General features: G+C 43.9%; 1 protein-coding gene across 2 annotated transcripts in view; it reads right to left on the bottom strand.

The window, feature by feature from the left end:
• The window catches only part of IGSF3 (immunoglobulin superfamily member 3), a 127,679-nt gene that overhangs the window by 25,555 nt on the left and 79,398 nt on the right, over positions 1-22,726 (bottom strand). Inside the window, exons 3-7 of one of the 2 annotated variants that reach the window (XM_081199613.1) lie at positions 21,623-22,033; positions 17,000-17,020; positions 15,922-16,311; positions 14,075-14,476; positions 9,759-10,163 (exon numbers count right to left, since the gene is read on the bottom strand). In XM_081199613.1, the coding sequence (XP_081055739.1) occupies positions 9,759-10,163; positions 14,075-14,476; positions 15,922-16,311; positions 17,000-17,020; positions 21,623-22,033 (1,629 nt within the window). The remainder of the gene's footprint in view (positions 1-9,758; positions 10,164-14,074; positions 14,477-15,921; positions 16,312-16,999; positions 17,021-21,622; positions 22,034-22,726) is intronic. The other variant, XM_081199614.1, reaches the window with a different exon arrangement.

Genomic DNA, 22,726 nt, shown 5'->3' on the forward strand with positions numbered 1-22,726 from the left:
TATTTGTCTGTCTCTACTGGAAGCCACTCAAGCAAACTGTCATTCACAGGTCCATAGTGGGTAGAACAGATGGTAGCAACAAAACCCAAGGGCCAGTGGGAAAAAGAAAAGCAAGGTATTAATCAAAGGAATCACATGATAAAGAAAAAAAAGCCCCTCCCTTCACTGGTATGGAAGAAAAATATGTAAACTCTCTCTCTCTCTCTCTCTCTTCTCCAGGAAGCTAAGTATGTACTGTGTTTAACAGCTGCATTGGCAACTTAGCTCAATAATAAAACCTTGAGCTTGTTATGATGCTGGACTGAGTGGTAATCCCTGCTGTGGTGAGTCTTCCTTTCCAACTTACTTGCAAACATACTGCCTTGTTCCGACAAGGTGTTAGAAAGTGAGAATCAAGCTTCTGACCTCACATGCCCCTTTCATGAAAAGCATTCCCATCACCAGAAGCACCTGATATCTCTCATTCAGTCAATTTTAGGCAAACAGAACTACTGGGCTTCAAAACACCTCACTAAGGTCATGGCATGGTTATCCAAATGGCAGAGGAGGATCTGCAGGTAGATGGACAGTCCTCCTCTGCTCCAAAGGATTTGACTAGGGAGCCTTCTGTTAAACCATTTTTTAAAAATTATGCTTCAGTCCCATCAAAGCTGCCTTTCGATGAGCTGAAACTCTGGCTATGATACTGTGCTCTAGCCCCAAACCCTAGAAATCCTTATTCAAAGACGAGTTGGAATAATTGCAATAAACAAAAGCAGGTCATGGACTAAAACGACCCTGCTCGTGCACAAAGTGCATTTTGCTCTCTCCAGCCAAAACAATTCTAAGTCACACAAATATACCAGAGTATTTCTCGAGCGTTCCTTGCTTCATGCTCCCTCCGTTGGACTTGTTGAAGTCAGTCGGCCCATAACCTGTTATCCTGGGCCCACCATCTGCTGTTGATACTACACTGCACACTGACCGGTGTGACCAGCAGAGTATGAACAGCTCCAGCAGAGTCACCCAGCAAATGTCAGGGTGTTTCTGCTTCCCAGCAGCCAGCTTTTCCCAAGAGTTCCTGGTTGAGAAAACTCCTTACCCACTCACTTCAGTTCAAAGTGTTTGTTGTCTCATGGCGCAAGATAAGCATAAACACACTATCCACATAAACTTAAAACATAAACATAAAAAAATGCTAGTACATCACGAACTAATCTACCGTGATGCAGTTCTCTGGTTTTAGAAATAAAACCTCGTCCAGATACAAGTTTTACAAGTTTACAGAGAGATCCACTAGCACTTCACCATGCTAGCTTCCCATGCTGTACTATCACCATAAAGCACTAAGCAAAAACCTCACTCACGCCAATACTGCTGACTCTTAACCCAACCCCTGCACCTACACCCATTCCGCAGAGAAAGGGAGGGTGGGTGAGTCATACAAACATGCAATGGGCTAGCGCAGAAATATGGTGGGAGATGACTGGGCTATGGCAAAGTACCGTATTTTTTGCCCTACAGGACGCACTTTTTCCCCTCCAAAAATGAAGGGGAAATCTGTGTGCGCCCTATGAGGCGAATGCAGGCTTTCGCTGAAGCTTGGAGAGCGAGAGGGGTCGGTGCGCACTGACCCCTCTCGCTCTCCAGGCTTCAGGAAGCTATCAGCAAGCCTGGGGAGCCCGCAGGAGTTCCCGCAGGGCTCCCTAGGCTGCGGATAGCAGCCTGCTGCCCGGAGCACGGGGCGCGCTGAAGCCGTGACGGGGGGGGGGGGAATAAATCCCCCCAAAAAAACTAGGTGCGTCCTATGGGCCGGTGCGTCCTATAGGGCGAAAAATACGGTACATTTCACCCCCTTGACAGGTGTATCAGGAGACAGCTGCTGCATTTACCACTAGCTCTGCACAAGTGTCCCTCTTAAGAAGTAAGGCAAACAACTTTCAAGGGAGAGTCGTCGTAGCAGCAGCAGCAGCTAACTACAGAGCCTGGACTGCCTAGAGCAATCCTGGATAGAGGGGATATAGCGGTAGCCATACAGAGGTAACCATCTGTCCCTCCCTTTGCTGGTGTCCCCCTTGTGTGGTTCACCCATGTCAGGCAGAGAAGAGAAGGAAGGAATACTTTTCTTTCTACTTCTTGAAAGCTGTGCCCTTTACACCAGAGAAAGAGAACCTTCTCTTTCTGAATCAACAAGTTTATAGCCCCTCCTCCTTGTGAATGAAGGGGAAGGACCACTCCTGAAGTAACTGAAATGCCTCCCAGAGTCAGTGGAGAATAGATAATATCTCAAAAGCTTGCAGGCTTCACTTTTGGGAAAAAGAAATAAGTCTTTAAGAAAGATCCCGTTGAGAAGCTCCACAAACTTTGAATTCTACAAATTTATGTTTTCTTTCATGAAACTGGCTGACAGAATCAGTGACTGCCTGCAGGCTATGCTTTAGTACCCATTGATTCGCAGGGAGATTATCTTATTTTGGTAGTCCATACCAGCGACAGATTTTGGAATTACTTGCCTTAAAATAACTATTCTTTTCGGTCCACTGGAATTAGGAAACGGGTTTTGGTCGCTGCCAGCCACTCACCGTCAATTAGAGGCTCAACCAGCATATTGAAAGCGAGGTTGTAGGCCCTACTGCTGAAGTTAAATAATATTTCATAGTCCTTTCCTTTTCTACAGTTGAGCACAGTTATACAAACTTATCATCCCATGGCAATAAGGACTGTACAATGGCAGACTTTGGTACCGCTGACTTTGGTACCATCAGGTAATGGCTGCTGGTGCAGGGAAGCGCCTGACCGGCAGGGCTTCTTAAATTAATTGGCCAAAGAGTTGAACTAGCTGAGAAAATGAAATTGCTCTCTGAGCCAGAAGTTCTATGATAGACCACCACCATGCTGCTGACCTTTTCTAACCCTTAGCTTCTGACTGTTCTGCTCTTTACTGCAGTTCCAATCAATTTGCCTGTTCAGTGGCCCGCAGTTTTCAGAGATACCTTAACAGACTGAACTGTTTTTACATTAACCACAATCCATATCCCTGGCACAGAGGCTGATTTTCGTTAAATGCCGCTATTAGCTGCGCCATTATATGGGGCTTCCTTTGATAACCCAATGCTCCTGCCCAGCCAATCTCTAAACCTGAGAGCCAGCAGGTGTTTGTCGAATCAGAAGTGTTGCCACATCTATACTGACCCTTAAATTTTGATACCAACAGGGCTTTGCAGTAGTTTTTGTTAAAGCAATTCCAGAAGCACTTAGGTTTTATGGTTTGTAGCAAGAGAGTATAAATGATTGCTACAGTTAAAGAGACCCTGAGAAACAGGATGTTCCATTCTCAACTCTATACTCAAACACACAGTGACAATGGGCATTGCTCCAGAGCCAATTCCCCAGTTCACCAAAACTTTTTTTAATCCTTACCCATCTCAAAGGTTGAGACAATGTGTCAAAAGAATAAACTTCAAACTCAATACTTAAGGTCAATAATGGTAGATATGTTTTTATTAAAGGGACAATTGACGGCAATTAAAAAATAACTGTTAGATATCCATGTGCACCAAACTCAAAGCTACTTGACTTTATTCAGAAGGTATTATGTAAATTCAATAAATTGGCTGAGGGAGAAGCTAGACTAGGGGGTAACTTCAACTTTAATGTACAAGCAGTGTCTCTAAAAGCCTTGAGCAAGGGCACCACCTGGAAGAACCTTTCAAAAGATAAAAGACCTCCTATGACTTAGTACAGCTCTTCCAAAAATGGGGCTTATACAAGGTACGGAGAAAATACAAAAGATTTCAGTTTGACATTTCCTTCACCCCAACATGACTCCTGATCTGTATTAGACTTTTTATTGCTTAAAAGATAAAGGGAAACCCTGACCGTTAAGTCCAGTCGTGGCGCTCATCTCGCTTTAGTGGCCAAGGGAGCCGGCGTTTGTCCACAGACAGCTTCCAGGTCATGTGGCCAGCATGACTAAGCTGCTTCTGGCAAATCAGAGCATTGCACGGAAACACCGTTTACCTTCCCGCTGGAGCGGTTCCTATTTATCTACTTGCACTTTGACGTGCTTTCGAACTGCTAGGTTGGCAGGAGCAGGGACCGAGCAATGGGAGCTCACCCTGTTGTGGGGATTCAAACCACCAACCTTCTGATCAGCAAGTCCTAGGCTCTGTGGTTTAACTCCACAAGTTAATTCCATTCACACAGTGAACATTGATAACATCACCGATCATGCTCCAGTAGAAGTGACCATATGTCCGAGCAATGAAATCCAAACCTTGACATCATGGTCATTTAACCAGCCATCTACCTAAAGGAAAAGATAGCAGAAACCCTACAATTCTATTTCAAGGAAAACGACAATGACAACACCAATTCTACCAACCTTTGGGAGGCTATGAAAGCAGTGACAAGAGGTATCTGTATCAAAGAAAAAGCATATATTAAAAAACAAGTCTCTACAACAATAGCCAAACTAGAAATGGAAATTACTGAGCTGCTAACTAAATATAAAAGTTCAGGTTCAAAATACCTCCTTAGAGGAACTGAACAAAAGAGACAAGAAATACGACTCCTTAGAAATTAATGACTCTAGACTTTTGGCAGATGTAAAAAGAAAAAAATCTAAGTCAGGGGTACACAGTATGCAAAAAAAGCAATGGCATTAAAACATTTTCTCCTGATTCTGCTCAGAATTTGCCTTTGATTCTAAATTATATACCTCACGATGCCCAAATTAAAAAAAGAGATATCCACAATTTCTTAGAAAACTTACCCATACCATCATTAACTCATGATGAAAAAACCTTTTTAGATAGCTCCATCTCCATAGAAGAAATTGACAAAAACCAAAACCACATAAAGCCCAAGGACCTGATGCTTTCACTTCTGAGTTTTATAAAAGATTCAAAGAAATATTATTACCATATATGGTCCACCTATTTCATGACCTCTCCCCCAAACAGATATGAAAATGGCAGAAAAATAATTACTCCTGCAAAAGACCCAGAATAAATGCTAAATGAAGGAGGCTGGGGTATCCCAAACCCTGATCTATATTTTATTGCTAACCAAGTAAGACATGCTGTCCCTTTTATTTTAGATGACACCTCAAAGCAATGGCTCCAGTTGGAAAAAGAACTTATCAAAGGAATACCAAGCTCTGCAAACCACTTCTTAGAACTGGGCTAAACGTTCAAAACAGATTCACACAAACCATACTTAATGCACAGAAAGAGAAGGCAGGAATCCTAACTCCAGCACCATCTCCACTGACACCCCTTGCCTTCCACCCACTGTTTTCACAACACTTCATGACAATTTTATGTTGCAAAAGGTCTACACTGGTTATCTGACTTTTAGAACAGAAATATAGCACTATCAGACCAAGAAATATGGACTAAACTAGGAAAATTAAAAACCCCTTGGCTGCTACTCCACCAAATCCACACTTTTCCTGGCTCTAACCCAGTTTAACAGTAAGGCAGTCACAAGACCATTAACCCCATCTGAAAGACTTGTAATATCCACAGAAGGACATGGCCCAGGTATAATATCTGCAATCTATAAAATTCTACTCAGTGCATCGGTGGGTTCACTTGATCCTATTGAACACCAACTATGAACTTGACCCAGGTCAATGGCTTAGACAAAACAAAAACAAAAAAACAAACAACCCCCCCCAAACCTTTAAATCCATTTCAGTGAGCAACAGGAAATTAATCCCTAATCCCTAGGAACCTGGTAATGGCACCTCACCATGTTGCTAGAGGGGTGCCCCACACCCGGTACATATCGCCACGTGTGGTGAGAATGTACAAAAATCCAGACTTTCTGGAATTCCATATTCCAATATATTAATAAAATATCGAAATAACAATTGGAAGTCAAACCATAATTAGCTTCATTATATATATTTCAAGAGTATATGGACTTACATAATAAATAACTAATAGGCCATTTATTACAAGTGGCAAGACAGAACGTAACCAGACACTGGATTTTTCTGGCACAATGGTAGACAATTGGTACAAAACAGTTTGGGAAATAGCACTCCCTGAGAGATTAAAAAAAAAGAAAAACTTCAGTTGATGTGGACAGATCGAGAAAGATGCCTTACCCCAGTGTGGTTTAATTTCATAACATATGCCAGTATCCCAGAAAATAAACAATCTCCCCCATCAGCATTTGGCTCAAACTGTTTGATCTAAATTTAAATTTAAACATAAATTATTACCTTCACTTCCACACACATACACACACTGGTTTCATTGCTAGCATAACAGGAAAAATGACTGTTACTCATACTTAGCCTAAGCACCATCACAAGGGCTACATGATGTTGAATGCTATTTGTTAACTCTCTTCTATCGTGTTTCCACATTGTTGCTGTTATTGTTTAAACCAATTCACAAACCAAGAACTTGAACATTGACCACTGATAATGAGGCATATATCATAGATATTACAGCAAATTTATTATGTTATTTTTTGGATACACAAATGAGGAGACTTGGTCTCCTTATTTGTATCATTTATCATTCCTATGATCCTTGTTTATGACCCCCCTCCCCCAAGTTATTTAAAAAAGCAAGCAAGCAGCTGCTACAGCATGGTGCTGAATATGGATAAACTAGGGATTAGGCGATTGGTTAAGTTAATGGGCCATATTGTTCATGGTGCTAAAATGGCCTGTGGGCATCTTGTTGCACATTACTAGCAAACAAGCCTCCTGTGAAGCCTGTCAACAGTAGTCTTCAGTGGCCTTCAAGATATTTAAAAGTAGCAAACCATGATCACTTCTTACACCAGGCATGCCCATTTTGGGGGCCTAAAAAAAGCTAAACAAGTTTGGTTGGCCCTTCACTTCACCAAATCTGGCCCTCTTTGAAAAAAGTTTGGACACCACTGTCTTACATGAACATGTGAGAAATAGTTCTAACATGGGGTTTCGCATTTTGTCCTACACAAATATTATCTGTGCAGGTAACTCATAAGTATGAAGCAGTCTTGTGGTTTTCCTCAGTTTATAGAAAGGAACCAGAGTGCCCTTTATAGATGAGGCAAAACAGCAGCTTACAGTACCTCTCAAATAATTTCCCTTAATTATTCAAGTATAAAAGAAGAGCAACAAAGGTTACTGCCTGCTCTGGATGGGGACATTGCCGATTTGCATGTATAAGCAGCATCCTTTCACCCTTGGTCCTTTCCAAGCCTTAATGCCGCTCATGTTTGAAAACTTAAGTGCACTAATGATGATGAGGTCAGCAGCATTTGATACAGGCACAAATCATCTGACAAAATTCCCTGCTGGGGGTCATATATAAATATATCTGTTGTCTGCAACACAGCCAGCTGTCATGTGCTCAGTTCCCCAAGTGGGTCTGTTGTCCTTGTCTGAGTCCCTCAGACATCTGTGCTTCAGCTACTGGCACTGATCACACCTTAAAATGTTTTGCAAGAGGATGAGGTAATCAAGAAACATCAAGCAAAAATGGAATAGGACATTCCATTGGATTCAACCAAAGTCTTCAAGTCTTAACCTGAACTCTACCCCAGATCTGCACAGCCTAAGTGCAACCATCTTTCGCTCCCTCAATCAAATTTTGACATTGCAGTCATCTGAAGGAGAATACTTCTGAGATGGCTAATCTGACATGTCCAGTGGGGGCACCTTTTGGGGGCAATCAGCCAAGCCGGTTCTAATTGAAGAAGCCGGTTCTAATTCGAATAAGCCGGTTCTAATTGGAATAACTTTAGAAGTTTTATTTCCTTTGCTTTCAACAAATGTTTGCCACCATATAGGATGGCTTGCATTTGTGTGAAGGCAAAGTTTAGGTCCAGAATGAAAACTAAATTTGGGGAGTTAGTGGTATTCAGAGGCAATGTATTAGTTAATCCTAATTTCATGATTGCCCCCTGCCCCATTATTTTGTATCTAGCTCTGGTTGGTTGACTTTAGCATTCTGTTGTTACTGCCACTACTGTTTGTTGCATAGTTCAATAGATGTGGACACTCAGCACAGGGCTTTAAAGGTTTCAGAAGTCTGCAGACTAAAAACCACTGTCTCTGGTTGTGCACCAGATAGGTTACAGTCCTGAACAAGATATGGTGCTGAGTCCTTTTGTCCAGCTACTATTCACTATTAGCAGTGAAATCTAAGATCACAGAATTGGAAGGGACCCTGAGGGTCACCTAGTCCAATGAAGGGATCTTAACACATGGTCCGCCATCCAGTTTGAGATCATACAGGACCCCACTTAGCTTTGCAGATGTGCTAGCAGTTTTATTGCTGCACCGCTAGATGTGAGGAAGGAATCGCTATCTACATTTTAATAGGCATCAATGTCCCATTCATTTTATATAATTATTTGTAAAGCAATTTCAACATGCAAAACTTGATACTCTTGAGAAGCCTCAAATATGTCATCTGTCTGGAGGACAGGAAGCATCAAGAGATCCCACACTTACAAATGCAAAAGGAACACATTTGATAAAGGAGCAGTTGCAAGAATGCAACTGAAGGGCAAAAACAACATGTCCTAGACACACGTACTTGTCTGATTTGTATGAGACACAGAATGAGACTTGCATAATAGATGCCACACACAAAAATAGTATCTAGCTGAAATTAGACTGAATGAGTTGGATAAACAGAATTACTGATTGATGTTGGATCACAGCCACAATATTGTGCCTGACATCATCTCTCCTTTAAACGGCACTTCCTTGAATCCTTACTGACCACATTCATTAGAAGTCTGTCTTATTGACCGTAATAGTACATATCCCTCATCAATGTGACCAGACCACCAATCTCAAACCAGAGCTCCTCTTAAAACGTACCTTTCTAAACTGATTAGTTTCATGATTACTCAAATGAGCCAAGACATTTATGGGTTAATCTACACACAGAGAGAAAGCACTCCTGTGACAGTGCTTCTTCAGAATGCACATCTGAGGCTGCATGTTTCATTGCTAGCCCCAAACCAGCTGACTGTGGAAATCTAGCTTTGTCTTTTCTCCAACATGTTGATTTTCGTTTTACACATGTGATCCTGCATGTACATTTTGCACTCCAAGAACAGATGAACCATCGTGTTTTCTGGACATGTAAGATTGGTCATTAATCCTCATAAACCTAATGTGTTAAGCCACAGCACAAACTAGGAAGGCAGCAAACATTTCACAAGTGCTATGAACTGTGATTTGGATGTTTTCTGGGGGGGGGGACCCCACAAAACATAATAGGCAGACAAGCTTTTCAAACCATTATGTAATTCGCATTAGATCCGAAGATAAGATGTGTGGGAGAGGATGGCTTGTCTAAGCTTAAAACTGAGTCCCTGTCAGGAAATGAGGAATGAAACTGGTCCTGGAGACACATTTCATGGGTACCACAAAGTTGCTCATACAACTATGAGCTAAGAACACATCTTAAACTGCCTTTTAACAGATGTTTACACCTGCTTCATGGAGTCGGGAACGAGCACAGTGGCACCACACTTCTCTACAGTGAAAACTTCAGGGAGGTTGAAAGAGATTTCTCTTTTGTTTCTATGGTTAAAAAAAAACAAACCCAAGAATTCCTGCTCTGAAACCAACACAAAGCAAACAAAAACTGCATCTCCAAAAAAAGATACCAAAGCAAAAAGCCCTATAACCCTAAACACAATATTAAAAAAGGATGAGTAATTCCATGCAGCTGGAATGGCAAGCTTTCGTACTGAAGTCTCTGCACTAGGTAGAGTCTTTGCAGCATTGCCAATAGGATACTTACCAGGCCGTAAGACCCTGATTTCCAGCAGGTTAGAGGTTCTGTCTGCCAGTCGTGTCCAGCTACTGTTGTAGTTCTTCCGCCAGAGCTCTGCCACACATTGGTACTTTCCCGCCTCTGTGTCACTGGCCCTGCTGATGCTCAGGCGCACGTTGTTGCTGGATTCCGATTTTTCAATGGCTGTCCTGGTTCGAAACCCAGCGTACCTATCTCCCCACTGAACACCTCCATCACGAGTGAAGGTGACCAGATCGTGAAACTCGGTGCTGCCTGCTGGCTGAAAGCGCCACGTCACAGACACTGGGACCCAGGATGGGTAATGTGGTTTGATGATGCATTGTAAATCAAATGACTCGTTGTAGGTCACTCCAGGGGTGCGGGAGATGGCTGTAACTGCAAAGCCAGCATCTACCAAAAAGCAAAAGACAGACACACAAAGTGAATATTTCAACAGTAACTGTAATACCATTGGCATGTCAATTTCTGCAACTACAGTAAGAAGTGCTTTCCTAACAGCAGCTCACAGGAGGTGGGTCTGGTAAACTCTTATTCTTAGTTAATAAACACACACGTTAAAACAGGGATGGGCAAAGCTGCCCTCAGAATTCTACAAAACAATCCAATCCCTGAATTTTGGAGTTAGAAATTCAACAGGCAACATACAAAAATCTACTGACAAGCCTCAGTGTTACCAGCAATCTCCTTTTGCGTTCTATATAGGGCAAACAGGACAACCTCTGCACAATAGAAAAAATGCTTGCAAATCTGGCAATACTAAGAGACATTTCAGCCTCCTAGAACACACTGTAAGTGACCTTAGGTGAGAAATGACAATCACAGGAAGCCCAAAAAGCAATGAAAATGTGTAAAAAGTTATTTTTGAGTTTAAGATTACATGTAAAATGAACATGCATATATTAAAAAGAATCATCAGACATAAAATTGGATTGTTTCTTGCAGTTGGCAGCTGTAGATCCCCTCTGGTTTGATTTTTCCAAATTGTATCAATCTTATTCGCCTTAACGTATTATAATAAAAAATGTCTATTAAGTCACCCCACTTGAATGGAATCAAAAATTTGAGAGAGAATAAGACACAGGTGGCACCGTGGTTTAAACCACAGAGCCTAGGGTTTGCTGATCAGAAGGTCGGTGGTTCGAATCCCCATGACGAGGTGAGCTCCCGTTGCTCGGTCCCAGCTCCTGCCAACCTAGCAGTTCAAAAGCACGTCAAAGTGCAAGTAGATAAATAGGTACCGCTCTGGCAGGAAGGTAAACGGTGTTTCCATGCACTGCTCTGGTTCGCCAGAAGCGGCTTAGTCATGCTGGCCACATGACCTGGAAGCTTTACGCCAGCTCCCTCGGCCAGTAAAGCAAGATGAGCGCCGCAACCCCAGAGTCATCCGCAACTGGACCTAATGGTCAGGGGTCCCTTTACCTTTAAGATACCATTATAAATTAAATACTTGGGATAGTTGCTGCCAAAGACTGTAGTGTAAACCCCCCGCCTTTTTTTTGGAAATTCCTATTATGCAGCTCTTGAGAGGGCAATATTTTTGATGAAGAGGGCTTTAGTCCCTGAAACCTTTTGCCATAATAAATGTGTTGATTTGCTAAGGTGCTGCAAAAATCTTTGATGGTTTTGCTGCAAGAGGCGAACATGGCTATCCCTCCTGAAATAAAAATCCTCTGCAACTTTTGAAATGCTCACACCAGATATATATGCACCAAATGTTGCTGCTGGCTAGCTTTAATCCACAATGCTATCTAATATGCAACACATGCCTGTGAATTCAATGAAACTTTTAACACCGCTCTCTGAACTAGGTGATAAGCTTGCACAAGCCACAATTATTACAGTATGACTTTCCAGCCGGAATATGCACTGTTCAGAAGGCTAGCACAGGAAGGTTTTCTATGTGCTAGCAAATTCCATTTGTTTGACCATACAGGACGGTGTGAAGGCAGTAGCCTTTGGCTCTGTGCTGTTCAGGAAGCCTGTACCTCTTGACCCAAAGGCTACAAGATATTAATTAACAATGGCCAGGCAGCTGGGACATTAATTGCTGCAAGCAGATTAATTTTAGCCTGCCAACCTTTCCCCAGAGCTGCTACAGAGATCTCTGCACACTTTCAGCAAAGGGCTCAGGGATTCTAATCATCAAAGGACGTCACTATGGCACAGCTCCGGCCCATGTAATTACAGCAAAAACAGGTCAATCTTTGGGATTAAAGCCTTTTGAAAATGTGTTTAATGGTTATCCAGGAGAAGAGGAAGAGGCACGGGGAGGGAGAGAGTTAAGCACTCTCACACACACACATACACACTGAACTGCAAGTGAAATCCAGGCACCTTGTGGCAATTGTCTCACCTGCCTAGGTATTTCAGACACAGCTGCAAGAGATTGGTAATGCAGAAGACATGAGTCCCCTCAGGCAGCACTATACTTGACGATTTCAAGCCTAAATTATCTTCTGAAGAACTCTGTGCGTGTAATATACACACTGCTCTGAGGAGTGGCAGTCAGTTTTGCAGGTGAATCAGATGAACCACCTGATGTTTAAGGACCGGGGGCCTCCTGACAAAAGATGGACAAAGTGGCAGCTCCTCTCGCTGAGAAAGCTACTCCTGCAATCCTGCAACAATTCTAGCATCTAAAACTTCCCCATTTCTTATTCCAGACTTCTGTCACTAGGCAATTGAACTAACCTTGCTGGTTTTCCTGGGGAACGTGTGGCTGACCTAAACAAGCTTTTAGAATTGGTAAACATCTTGCTTCCTTTTTCACCTAATTACACTTACATTCTTGCTCTTCTAGCAAAGAGCTCCACAAAGGCTACATATGTTTCCAGGTAGCCTTCCAAACAGGTAGTTTTATAGGACCAGAGCTACTTAGAACCTACCTTTTAACTGCATAGCATTTCTTCAGATCATTGCTTCTGGACCTTGGCTCCATAGACATTTGAAGTGGAGCTCGCTGCAGACTGAACACAACCCTCTTTCATAAACTTTTCTGAAAACCTCAGTGACATACAAACCATTAAATCCTACCAGCTACTTTTTCCCCCCAACACTTCACTAGAAATTCTTTAAATCTGCATTATGTAGCCTTCCTACACTCCAGCCGCCCCACTGAGCCTTAGTTTTGCAAATCTCACAAAATTTGATTTTCCTTCTCTGCTCAACCTCCTCTTTTCTGTGCTGTTATTTCAAGGGAACTACAAATTAGTGGATACTATAGATAGTTGATGAGGGACCCTGTGTGAGAGGCTGGGAAGGGAATATCTCCTGGGGTAGGAGGATGGGAGAAAAAAGGGAGGCTCCTAGTTGTAGTTCACCTATCTCTGTGTGGGACAAGTTAAGATTTACCTGTGAAAGAGGACTTTGTATTATTTTCCTTGTTTTTGTTTAGTTTGTTTATTATTGCAACGTATTATGAAAAGTCTTAATAAAAAAGTCTTAATAAAATCTTATTAAATAAACCATGTGTGCTATGATGCCATAGTGCTATGGCTCCCTGCTGCTACATATTGCCAGGAAGAAGGAAGGTGAGGGGGCAGGCAGAGTATGTTTCAATAACAACTACAGTATTTTTCGCTCTATAAGACACACTTTCCCCCTCATAAAAAGTAAGGAGAAATCTGTGTGCGTCTTATGGAGCAAATGCAGGCTGCACAGCTATTGCTGAAGCCAGGAGAGCAAGGGGGATCGGTGCTTCAGGGATAGCTGCCCGAAGCCAGGAGAGCAAGAGGGATCGGTGCGCACCTACATCGGTGTGCCCTGATCCCTCTTGCTCTCCTGGCTTCGCTTTGCTGGAGAGCGCAGCTTTCCCTCTCTGCACAGCGCTCCTTCAGCGAAGCGGGAGTAGAAATGGAAGGGCTCCGCTTCTCTTGCCGCTTCGCTGAAGGGGCGGTGCGCAGAGAGGGAGAGCTGCGCAGCGCCCCTTCAGCAAAGCGGGAGGAGAAACGGAGCCCCTTCCATTTCTCCTCCCACTTTGCTGGAGAACTGCTGAGCAGAGAGGGAGAGAACACTTTTTTTCTTGTTCTCCTCCTCTAAAACTAGTCTTATGGTCGGGTGCGTCTTATAGAGCGAAAAATACAGTAGTTTCATCCTCGAGTTTCCAGGGGAACACACGAGGAAAGAAGTGTGCAAGCTGTGAATAGGATAACAGGCTCCTTTATCTCCAGTCATCAATCACTGAGCTTATTTTTTTCTCTTACCAGGACATTTGTGGTGTCTAAATAACTGAAAATGGGGAAATGGTTACACAAAACGTTTAACCAGCATTGCATATATTTAATAGTACTTTTAATACCCACCCAGGGCAGTGATGGATACTGCAGAGCCATTATGTCGCTCCCCGATCATCTGCCACTCCCCATCCAGCCTACGTGTCCACTCTGTGATGCGACACTCATAGTGGCCCTCGTCTGCCTTGAGGCTGTTGAAAATTTCGAGCGTGAAGGATCCAGGACGTATCTGCTCCATCTGGATCCCACCATAGCTGCTTCGCTCAGCGTAAGACGGGCCAGGGCGTAGGGTGCCATCCCGGTCAAGTTGAACAATGTCACTTCGCCGGTTCTGCTTGTCCACAAGTTGCCAGGTGACAGAGAGCCGGTTTTGAGGTCTAAATCCTGTGCGGATACTGCAGCCAAATCGCAGGCTCTCTCCTTCTAAAACACTGCTGGCATTGTTGGTCACCTCCACAGAAATATTGGTCTCTGCAGTTAAAGGAGAGTGTATGCAATTATAGTTAGGGTTGCCTGGGGCCCGTACATATATTCACTCGCCGCTTTTCTGAACAAAACGGCTCCCTAGGGACTGCATGGAAAAATACAACATGTGATCTAGCAGTAAATGGATACACTCAGTAGCTGATTTCTATGAATGTGGCAGGTCTACAAAGTGCTGTTGGTATTGGTAATGCTGGGATTATGTACCTGGAAATGTTCAGAGGAAATCATGTGGACAAATGTGGAAGGTGATATAAACATCTGAACCACTTTTGTGTCTTCTACAGTTCTGCAATTGGAACAGAACAATGTATGAAAAGCAGCTATGGGGGCCAATTTTGATAGCTACCGCAGATTCTAAAGAATCTCTGCTTTCATTTCAGATGCAAACCATGAAACAAAAACATTCATGGCTAAATAGAGATATGTCTGAAAACACAAGTTAAGCTGCCAGCCCTAGATGAATGCTAGCCAGTGCTAAAAATGGCTGAACTGTTGACCAGAACAGGCTGAACAGCACATCTACCATCAGTTCTTGAACGACTTCAGAATCTGCTAGTGAATTCACAACTCATAGTGTTGTGATGGCTTACCTTTAAAACCCTATGCAGTTTGTGATCCAGCCTTAATTTATATGGGGTGGAAAAAATTTCTGAAATAGAAGATTTCCACTTCTATATTTTTATTTTCTTTTTTCCACTTCTATATTTTTCTGCAAATAATTTTCTAATTTTGCATAATATTAATTTGAAATGTAACGAATGTACAAAATGCAAGTTATATTGGCCAACTGGAATGGATTCAACACCAGTCAAACCTAAAATAAAACTTCTAATTAGCTTCCTTCAGCTAACTATCCTTGGAAACACATATATTTACATGAACAGCTCTTTAGGGATGCTAAATTTAGTATGCGAAATACTTTTCGGCACCTTTGTTTTTTGTTTCCCTGGGCTGCAAACATAAGCATAGTTAGTAGACAGTAAGCCCCAATGAGTCTTCATTCTGAATAAACATAAATAGGATTGTGTTGTTAACATAGGGAAAATATAAGCTATTGCTGTCATGCCTTACACATTTGCAAATATTCCAATAAAAATAATTTCCAAGAAAAGATTGGGGTTTGTTGTAATACGACATTTACAGCACGGGGAGTACACATTATTGATTTTTCCCTTTATCAAAGGGAAATGTATTTCTGCTGGCACTGCTTATTTGCATAATGTTAATGAATTTATTACGTGTTGAGCCTTTTGGGGAAAGTGGCATGGATAACTAACCAGTCAAATGAGCCTGAACTTCCTATGCTCATTATGTTCAACAACAGCCAAGGAGGTCAGCCCCATGAGTTGCTTTGTCTCATAACCATGCCTGAGGCCCAGTAACTCTACAAATGCACACACACAACAGAAACAACCAACATCTCTGCTTACTGAGGGGCAGGACGGTGATGGGTGTGTTCTTTGGTCGTTTGCTCTCCCCATCAATAAATTCACCAGTTGATGTCTTCAAGCGCTCCGTCACCCGACAGTTGTACTTGCCGCTGTCCTCCAGGCGGAGTCGGTAAATTTTTAAGACGTAGATGCTGTCACTTTCTTTCGCCACTTTCAGTTGTCCCAGAGCTTCTCGTTGGGCAAACTCATTGTTAAGGACCGGCACGGCATTCGCCCCAAAACTAGCAATCAGGGAACTGTTGAAGGCCCATGAGATGGAAAAGTATCTCTTGGCAACGTTCTGTACCTCCAGAATGCACCTGAACTCCACTGGTTCCCCCACGGTGTAAGTCCTCTTCTCTGTCTCTAGCCGGACATTGATATCCATATCTACAAAGGAATGGAACACACACACACAAGCACGCACACACACACATTCCCAATGAAACTGTGTCACAGCACTGAACACACAGAAAAAACCAACGAGAACTTGGAAACGAAGACAGTTCATACTCTACCTACCCACCCTGATTTTATCCACCTCTTTAAATGCTATTCTTCTAACTGTGTCATCTGTATAATGCTCAAGGCGGCACAGGTTAAAAACAATTCTTAGTGTAAGTTAATTTGGCACGATTGCCTATTAAATATATACCAATTTTCTGCAAAGAAAGAAAAGGCAGGAATAGATCTGATATTTCTTTCCTAGTAACTTACTCTCTGCTGTTTTGAGAGATTATTCCAACCTCTAGGTACACTGTATGTTACAAGCACATGGCGTTCTCCAAAGAATCATTGGAAGCCTCTCAAAGGGCTACTATTTCCAGAACCCTTAACAAACTACAGTTCCTAGGATTATTTGGGGGAAACCATATGCCTTAAATGTATGGTTTTGATGTGCCTCAGTTTACATATTTTGATTCAAAGGTTGAACTGTGTACCAACTTAGCAACAGACCTTTTACGGGTCGTGAACTTTATCGAGAGGTCTTGGTCTGTAAAATGTCAAATAAGATTTCACCCGCTGAAAGTATCAAGATACAGGAAATAAGTTTTATTTATAAATCAGGAAAACCTACCAGAACTAGAGCGAGTACTGACTGATAGGCCAAAAGAACACCACCATGAGCACAACAAAGGACGACAACAACAACAACAAAAGGTAAAACACTGCTTAGTAAGACCCTGAAAATAATTATCTCATCTAGATTTTGCATTAAGGAAAACAGGGTATTAAATGTTCAATATAGATAAATATTATTTGAGCATTAATTAATGCTTCGTTTACTGGAAATTTCCTTTCTTAACACCTATGCGCAAAAGCCATGACCTGCTGTAGTGGTTGAGGATTGCTCATGGTCCAATACAGGTATATGCAATGCATCACTTCCAAATATTACCTGTTTTTAATCTGACAAGAATGACTGTGGACTGTACTAAACACTTTAAAGCAGTATTTCTCAACCTGCTACCCTCCAGATGTTTTAGACTCCAACTCCAATCAGTCCCAGTCAAGTTGGCCAATGCACAGGGATGATGGGAACTGCAGTCCAAATCAGCTGGAGGGGACTAGGTTGGTGAAGGCTGTTAAAGCAAAAAGGTACACTTTACAATTGTTGGAAATCTTGGTTCTGCCTTTCAGAAAAATATTATTCCACCCATTCAAGAACACATTCATACTTGAAAGCTGAAGTCTTAATTACTTGGAAGAAAGTTGCACTAAACCAAATGGGGCTGACTCTTGAGTGGACAAGTATAAGGCTATACTGAAAGTCAGAGTTGTACACTGCTGAACCACTTTTTTTCACTACACTTTCCCCCAAGATCCAAATTTGCTTCTCAAACAGCAACTGAAGTTCCCTGCAAAAACTCCAGGTGATTATTTTAATGCCAACATACCTTTATTTTGCAATGATACAATCAGTGTATGTCTGCTCTAAAATACATGTGGGCTGTTCAACAGTTTCCTTTTCCTTGTCATCTTTTCAAAAGCACTTTCAAAAGCAGACTTTAATACATTTTCAGAGTTACTAACACCTGAAATATCTAGGTCATGTCCGGCCAGTGTATCGTTAATTGAGCAGGCCCTTTTGATACATCAAAAGTGTAGCACCACGTCTTCCATACTGACAGCAACACTCCTTGGTAGCTCCTTCCAACCAGAGGGAGAAACAACAATAACGTGCAAGTAGAATGTCTCATTCCAAAATCCTTTTCAAAAGCAGTATCAGAAAGGAGCCTGAGTTCTGAGATAATGGGAAGAGACTAACAGGCCAGATACAGAGAGAATGAACAGGTAAATGAAATAAGATAAATTAAAGGAAGGAAGAAAAATGAGACTAGGGAAAGGGAGAAGAAAGCAAATCTGGAGGGACTGGGAGCGTCAAAACAGTACTTCTGATCTAAGAAATACAGTGGTGCCTCGCAAGATGAAATTAATTCGTTCCGCAAATCTCTTCGTCTTGCGGTTTTTTCGTCTTGCGATGCACGGTTTCCCATAGGAATGCATTGAAAATCAATTAATGCGTTCCTAGGGAAACCGCCTTCAGACCAGGTCCGGGGACAGTCTGTCCCCGGACCTCTTCTGAAGGCTTGGGGGGGGGGACAAGGGCTTTTCTTCCCACCCCCAGCATTTTAAAAAACCCCGGGACAGCGGAGGACTTCTCCGCTGTCCGGGCGATCTTAAAATGCTGGCGGGCGGCATTTTAAAATCGCCCCGGACAGCGGAGGACTTCTCCGCTGTCCGGGGCGATTTAAAAGCCCCTGGGAAGGCAGGCAGGGGGGACAAAGACTTTTGCCCCCCGCCAGCCTTCAGAAGAGGTCCTGGACCTCTTCTGAAGGCGGGCGGGGGGCGAAAGTCTTTGCTCCCCCCCGCCTGCCTTCAAAAGGTGTCCCCGCGGCGGCGGGAGGTGTCCCCTGCCCCCCGCCCGGCTTCGGAGCACCGGGAGAAGCGATCTCCCTGCAGCCCCTTGCTGCAAAAGACGTCCGGGGGAAGCGGGGAAGAAGCGCTTCGCTTCCCGCTGCCCCCGGACATCTTTTGCAGCAAGGGGCTGCAGGGAGATCGCTATCTCCCACCAGCCCCTTGCTTCAGAAGAGGTTGGGGGCAGCGGGAAGCGAAGCGCTTCGCTTCCCCGCTTCCCCCGGACGTCTTTTGCAGCAAGGGGCTGCAGGGAGATCGCTATCTCCCCCCAGCCCCTTGCTTCAGAAGAGGTCCGGGGGCAGCGGGAAGCGAAGCGCTTCGCTTCCCCGCTTCCCCTGGACGTCTTTTGCAGCAAGGGGCTGCAGGAAGATCGCTATCTCCCCCCAGCCCCTTGCTTCAGAAGAGGTTGGGGGCAGCGGGAAGCGAAGCGCTTCGCTTCCCCGCTTCCCCCGGACGTCTTTTGCAGCAAGGGGCTGCAGGGAGATCGCTATCTCCCCCCAGCCCCTTGCTTCAGAAGAGGTCCGGGGGCAGTGGGAAGCGAAGCGCTTCGCTTCCCCGCTTCCCCCGGACGTCTTTTGCAGCAAGGGGCTGCAGGGAGATCGCTATCTCCCCCCAGCCCCTTGCTTCAAAAGAGAAGACCCGCTGTCCCCGGGGCAAGCTTCGTTTTGCGAAGCAAGCCCATAGGGAAATTCGTCTTGCGAGGCAACTCGAAAACGAAAAAACCTTTCGTTTTGCGAGTTTTTGTCTCGCGAGGCGTTCGTCTTGCGGGGTACCACTGTAAGAGGCATAACATCACCATGCTGAAATATCACTTAGTGTGTGTTAGTTACTCCTCCAATGCCTTTTAACTAGTGTGATGTACCCATAGCCCTGGTGGCTAAATAGCGGTAGTCAAGTGGATGTTATTAACTCAAGGAAAATATGCTTAGGGTCATGCTATTGTATATGAGAAATTATGATTAGAGGACCAACAGCAGGTGAGATAGCTCTTATCCCACTGTTTCTCTTCTCTTTCACTAATAAAAACAGATTGACTCCTCATACAGCTCCTCAAATATCTTTGTTTGAAAGGAGGGAGAGAAAAGTCATGTGAAGGTATTGTCCAATAAAAGTGATTGTGTAAACTCACCCCAGATGGCCTAACTTTGCAAACTAAAACCAATTAGGGCTCAGAAAATGGTAAACGGAGAGAAAGAGAGATTTTGGTGTGCCAAAGCTTTATCTTACTCATGCACCACCAGTTTAAAAATAAAAATGAATGATCATGGCTTCAGGGCTCCACTCACATTTCCTGGAGAAATTATTCAGCCAATAATCAAATGCTCTCAGTATCTGTTGGCAGAAAATGACGTCCAGGAACTTAAGTCACTTGCAAGGCAGTCCCAGCCTATCAAACATTTCCTTGTAAATGAGTCTTTCCCACAAAATTGCACCCACTAGCTTCACTGTCATGGGCTGGCTGGATGCAGAGCAGTGGTAGGACGCACCAGCCGGAGAACCCTCTAGGGAAACCCCAGGGGAAGAAGGCTCAGAGCCAAGGGATTGGTGATGGGATGAAGATGAGTGGTCAGAGGGAGATGGAGCAAACTGGGAGGAGGAGATGTCAGAAGCAGAAGGCAAGGTTTAGTGAACAGGAAGAAGGTGAGGAAGAGTACAGTTCAGACTCTGAGGCAGAAGTGGGGGCTGGAGAGGAGTGGAGCCAGGAGAGGCAAGATGCTGAAGAAGCCAGCGAGTCTCCCGCTCCTGCTGCGAACACCTCCCCTCTCCCTGCCCTCCTAGAATATGAAATGAGCAAAGCAGAGGGTGGTTGTGTGCAGACACGGCCTGAAACTGTGTGGGAAAGACCCTAGAGAGGAGAAGTCCTATTGGGCTCCTGGGAAGGTGGGGACCTTCAGTCCTCACAACTCCTTCATTGAGGCAAGACTTCCTAGAAAGAGTTGCTGAGACCACTAGGCTGGAACTGTGGTTTGCTTCCTTGAATAAAGAATTAACTTCACTGGCCTCAGGTGAATATTGCTTTTGTTGCTGACCTACGCCTGACTCCAGCCCCAACATCCATTCAAACATCAACGCTGAGCCATGGTTTAGTGCAGCCTTCCCTAAACTTGGATCCTCAGCTGTTTTGGACTAGAACTCCCATCATCCCTGACCACAAGCCCATGCTTGCTGGGGATGATGGGGGTTGCACTAACTCTGGACCCAAGACCAGGAGAGGCAGGTTTAGTGATACATGGATGGGCCTCCCTCCAAGGTAGAGTGAAGGACTAGGCTGCTGCATCCCCACCTCCCCTTTCCTTCTCCAGCACAGCTAGGAAGACATCTGCAGAGTTAAGTTTCAATTTCAAAAAAACAAGGATCTTGGTTTTAAACCAACAGATCTATTTCACAATAAGCCAACTTCAAACCACTGAGTTATGAAACTGTGTAGTTTAGCAGTACCGGTAAATTGTTTTGTTATAAACCACAACACCTAGCACATAGGTAATGCTAAACCAAAACTTTTTGAAATCTAAATTCTCAGCAGAAATCCCTCTTCCAACTGCAAAGAAGGTGATGGTGAGGGAGCCGGATGCTTCACTCATCCACATAGTACTAGACCACAACTCAATACTGCATGTGAACTGGACTACTCTAAGACATATTGATTAGAGCACCTTCTCCTCTCCTTCCACTTCCCTCCTTCCCAACAGGAGCCTAGTGCAGCCTTCCCAACTGCCGCAAAAACACAAAGAATATTACAGTCTATGAGAGAGGTAACAAAAAAGAAGCTTGACACACTAACCAGTTCCTTCCACATAGACCATGGTGCCTTCCGAGCGCTTGCGGGTCATTGCGTACCAAGTGCCATCAGGGTCCTGAATCCACTCTGCTGCCTCGCAGTAAAACTCGCCTTCATCAGAAGACTGCAGGTTGTAGATTGTAAGCTTGGACTGAGTCTCGCCTACTTTATCCAGGCGGATATCTCCACTGGCGTGCCGCTGGGTGTAATCACTTCCCGCACGCAATACAAAATCCCGGCTGAGGGAGATCACCTCCACGGCAGGCTCATCTGCTTTCCGTCGATACCAGGCGATAGAAATATGGCTGTGCTGCACGGTACTCTTGGATACCTCACACTTTAGCTCCAGAGAATCATGTTGCACTTTGTTTAGGGTCTGGGCTTCTGAGGTCACTCTCAGGGAGTCAGGAATAACTGCAGTAGAGAGACAGAGAAAGGACAAAAGTTAACATCTGGTGCTTAATGGGTCTTATATAGAGGATTATGCACAGCAAATAAAAGTTAAGACTTTACAAAGCAATATGAAGATATTTTCACATTTAGCTCTCTAAAGGGAAAGCCCTCAGTGGGACTGTAGCTCAAATAGGAGAGTCTGTTATCAACTCAGATCAGGGAGGTGGAATCCATGATCATTCAGATGTTGTGGGATTCCAACTCCCGTCACTTCCAGCCACGGACGATGGTAACTGCAGCCAAACAACAACTGAACAGTGACAGGCTCCCCATCCTGGGGGAAGTCCTGGGATCAATACCCAACATCTCCGATTACAGGCATCTGTGGCAGGGACAGGAAAGGGTCTCCTTGTAGGTTTTCTATGGACATCTGGTTGGCTACTGTGAGAACAGAATACAGGCCTAGATGGGTCTTTGACTTGATCCAGGAGGCTCTTATATTCTCTTCCTAAGGCTCTGAATACCAGAGTTGGCATTATTGGATATGAGGGACAGCTTGTCTGAGACAATCTTATATCAAGCCACATTTAATCCTCAAGTCTGCTTCTCCAAAGCTGTTAGCAAATACAGAGCACTGGCTGCATATCTCCACTGGCAAATGATTCAATATACTAAACCAATGTGTGCACACAGCACCTCATTGCTACTGCAGAA

Source organism: Podarcis bocagei (genome assembly GCF_964188305.1).
Source record: "Podarcis bocagei genome assembly, chromosome: 6".
Taxonomy (NCBI): Eukaryota; Metazoa; Chordata; class Lepidosauria; order Squamata; family Lacertidae; genus Podarcis; species Podarcis bocagei.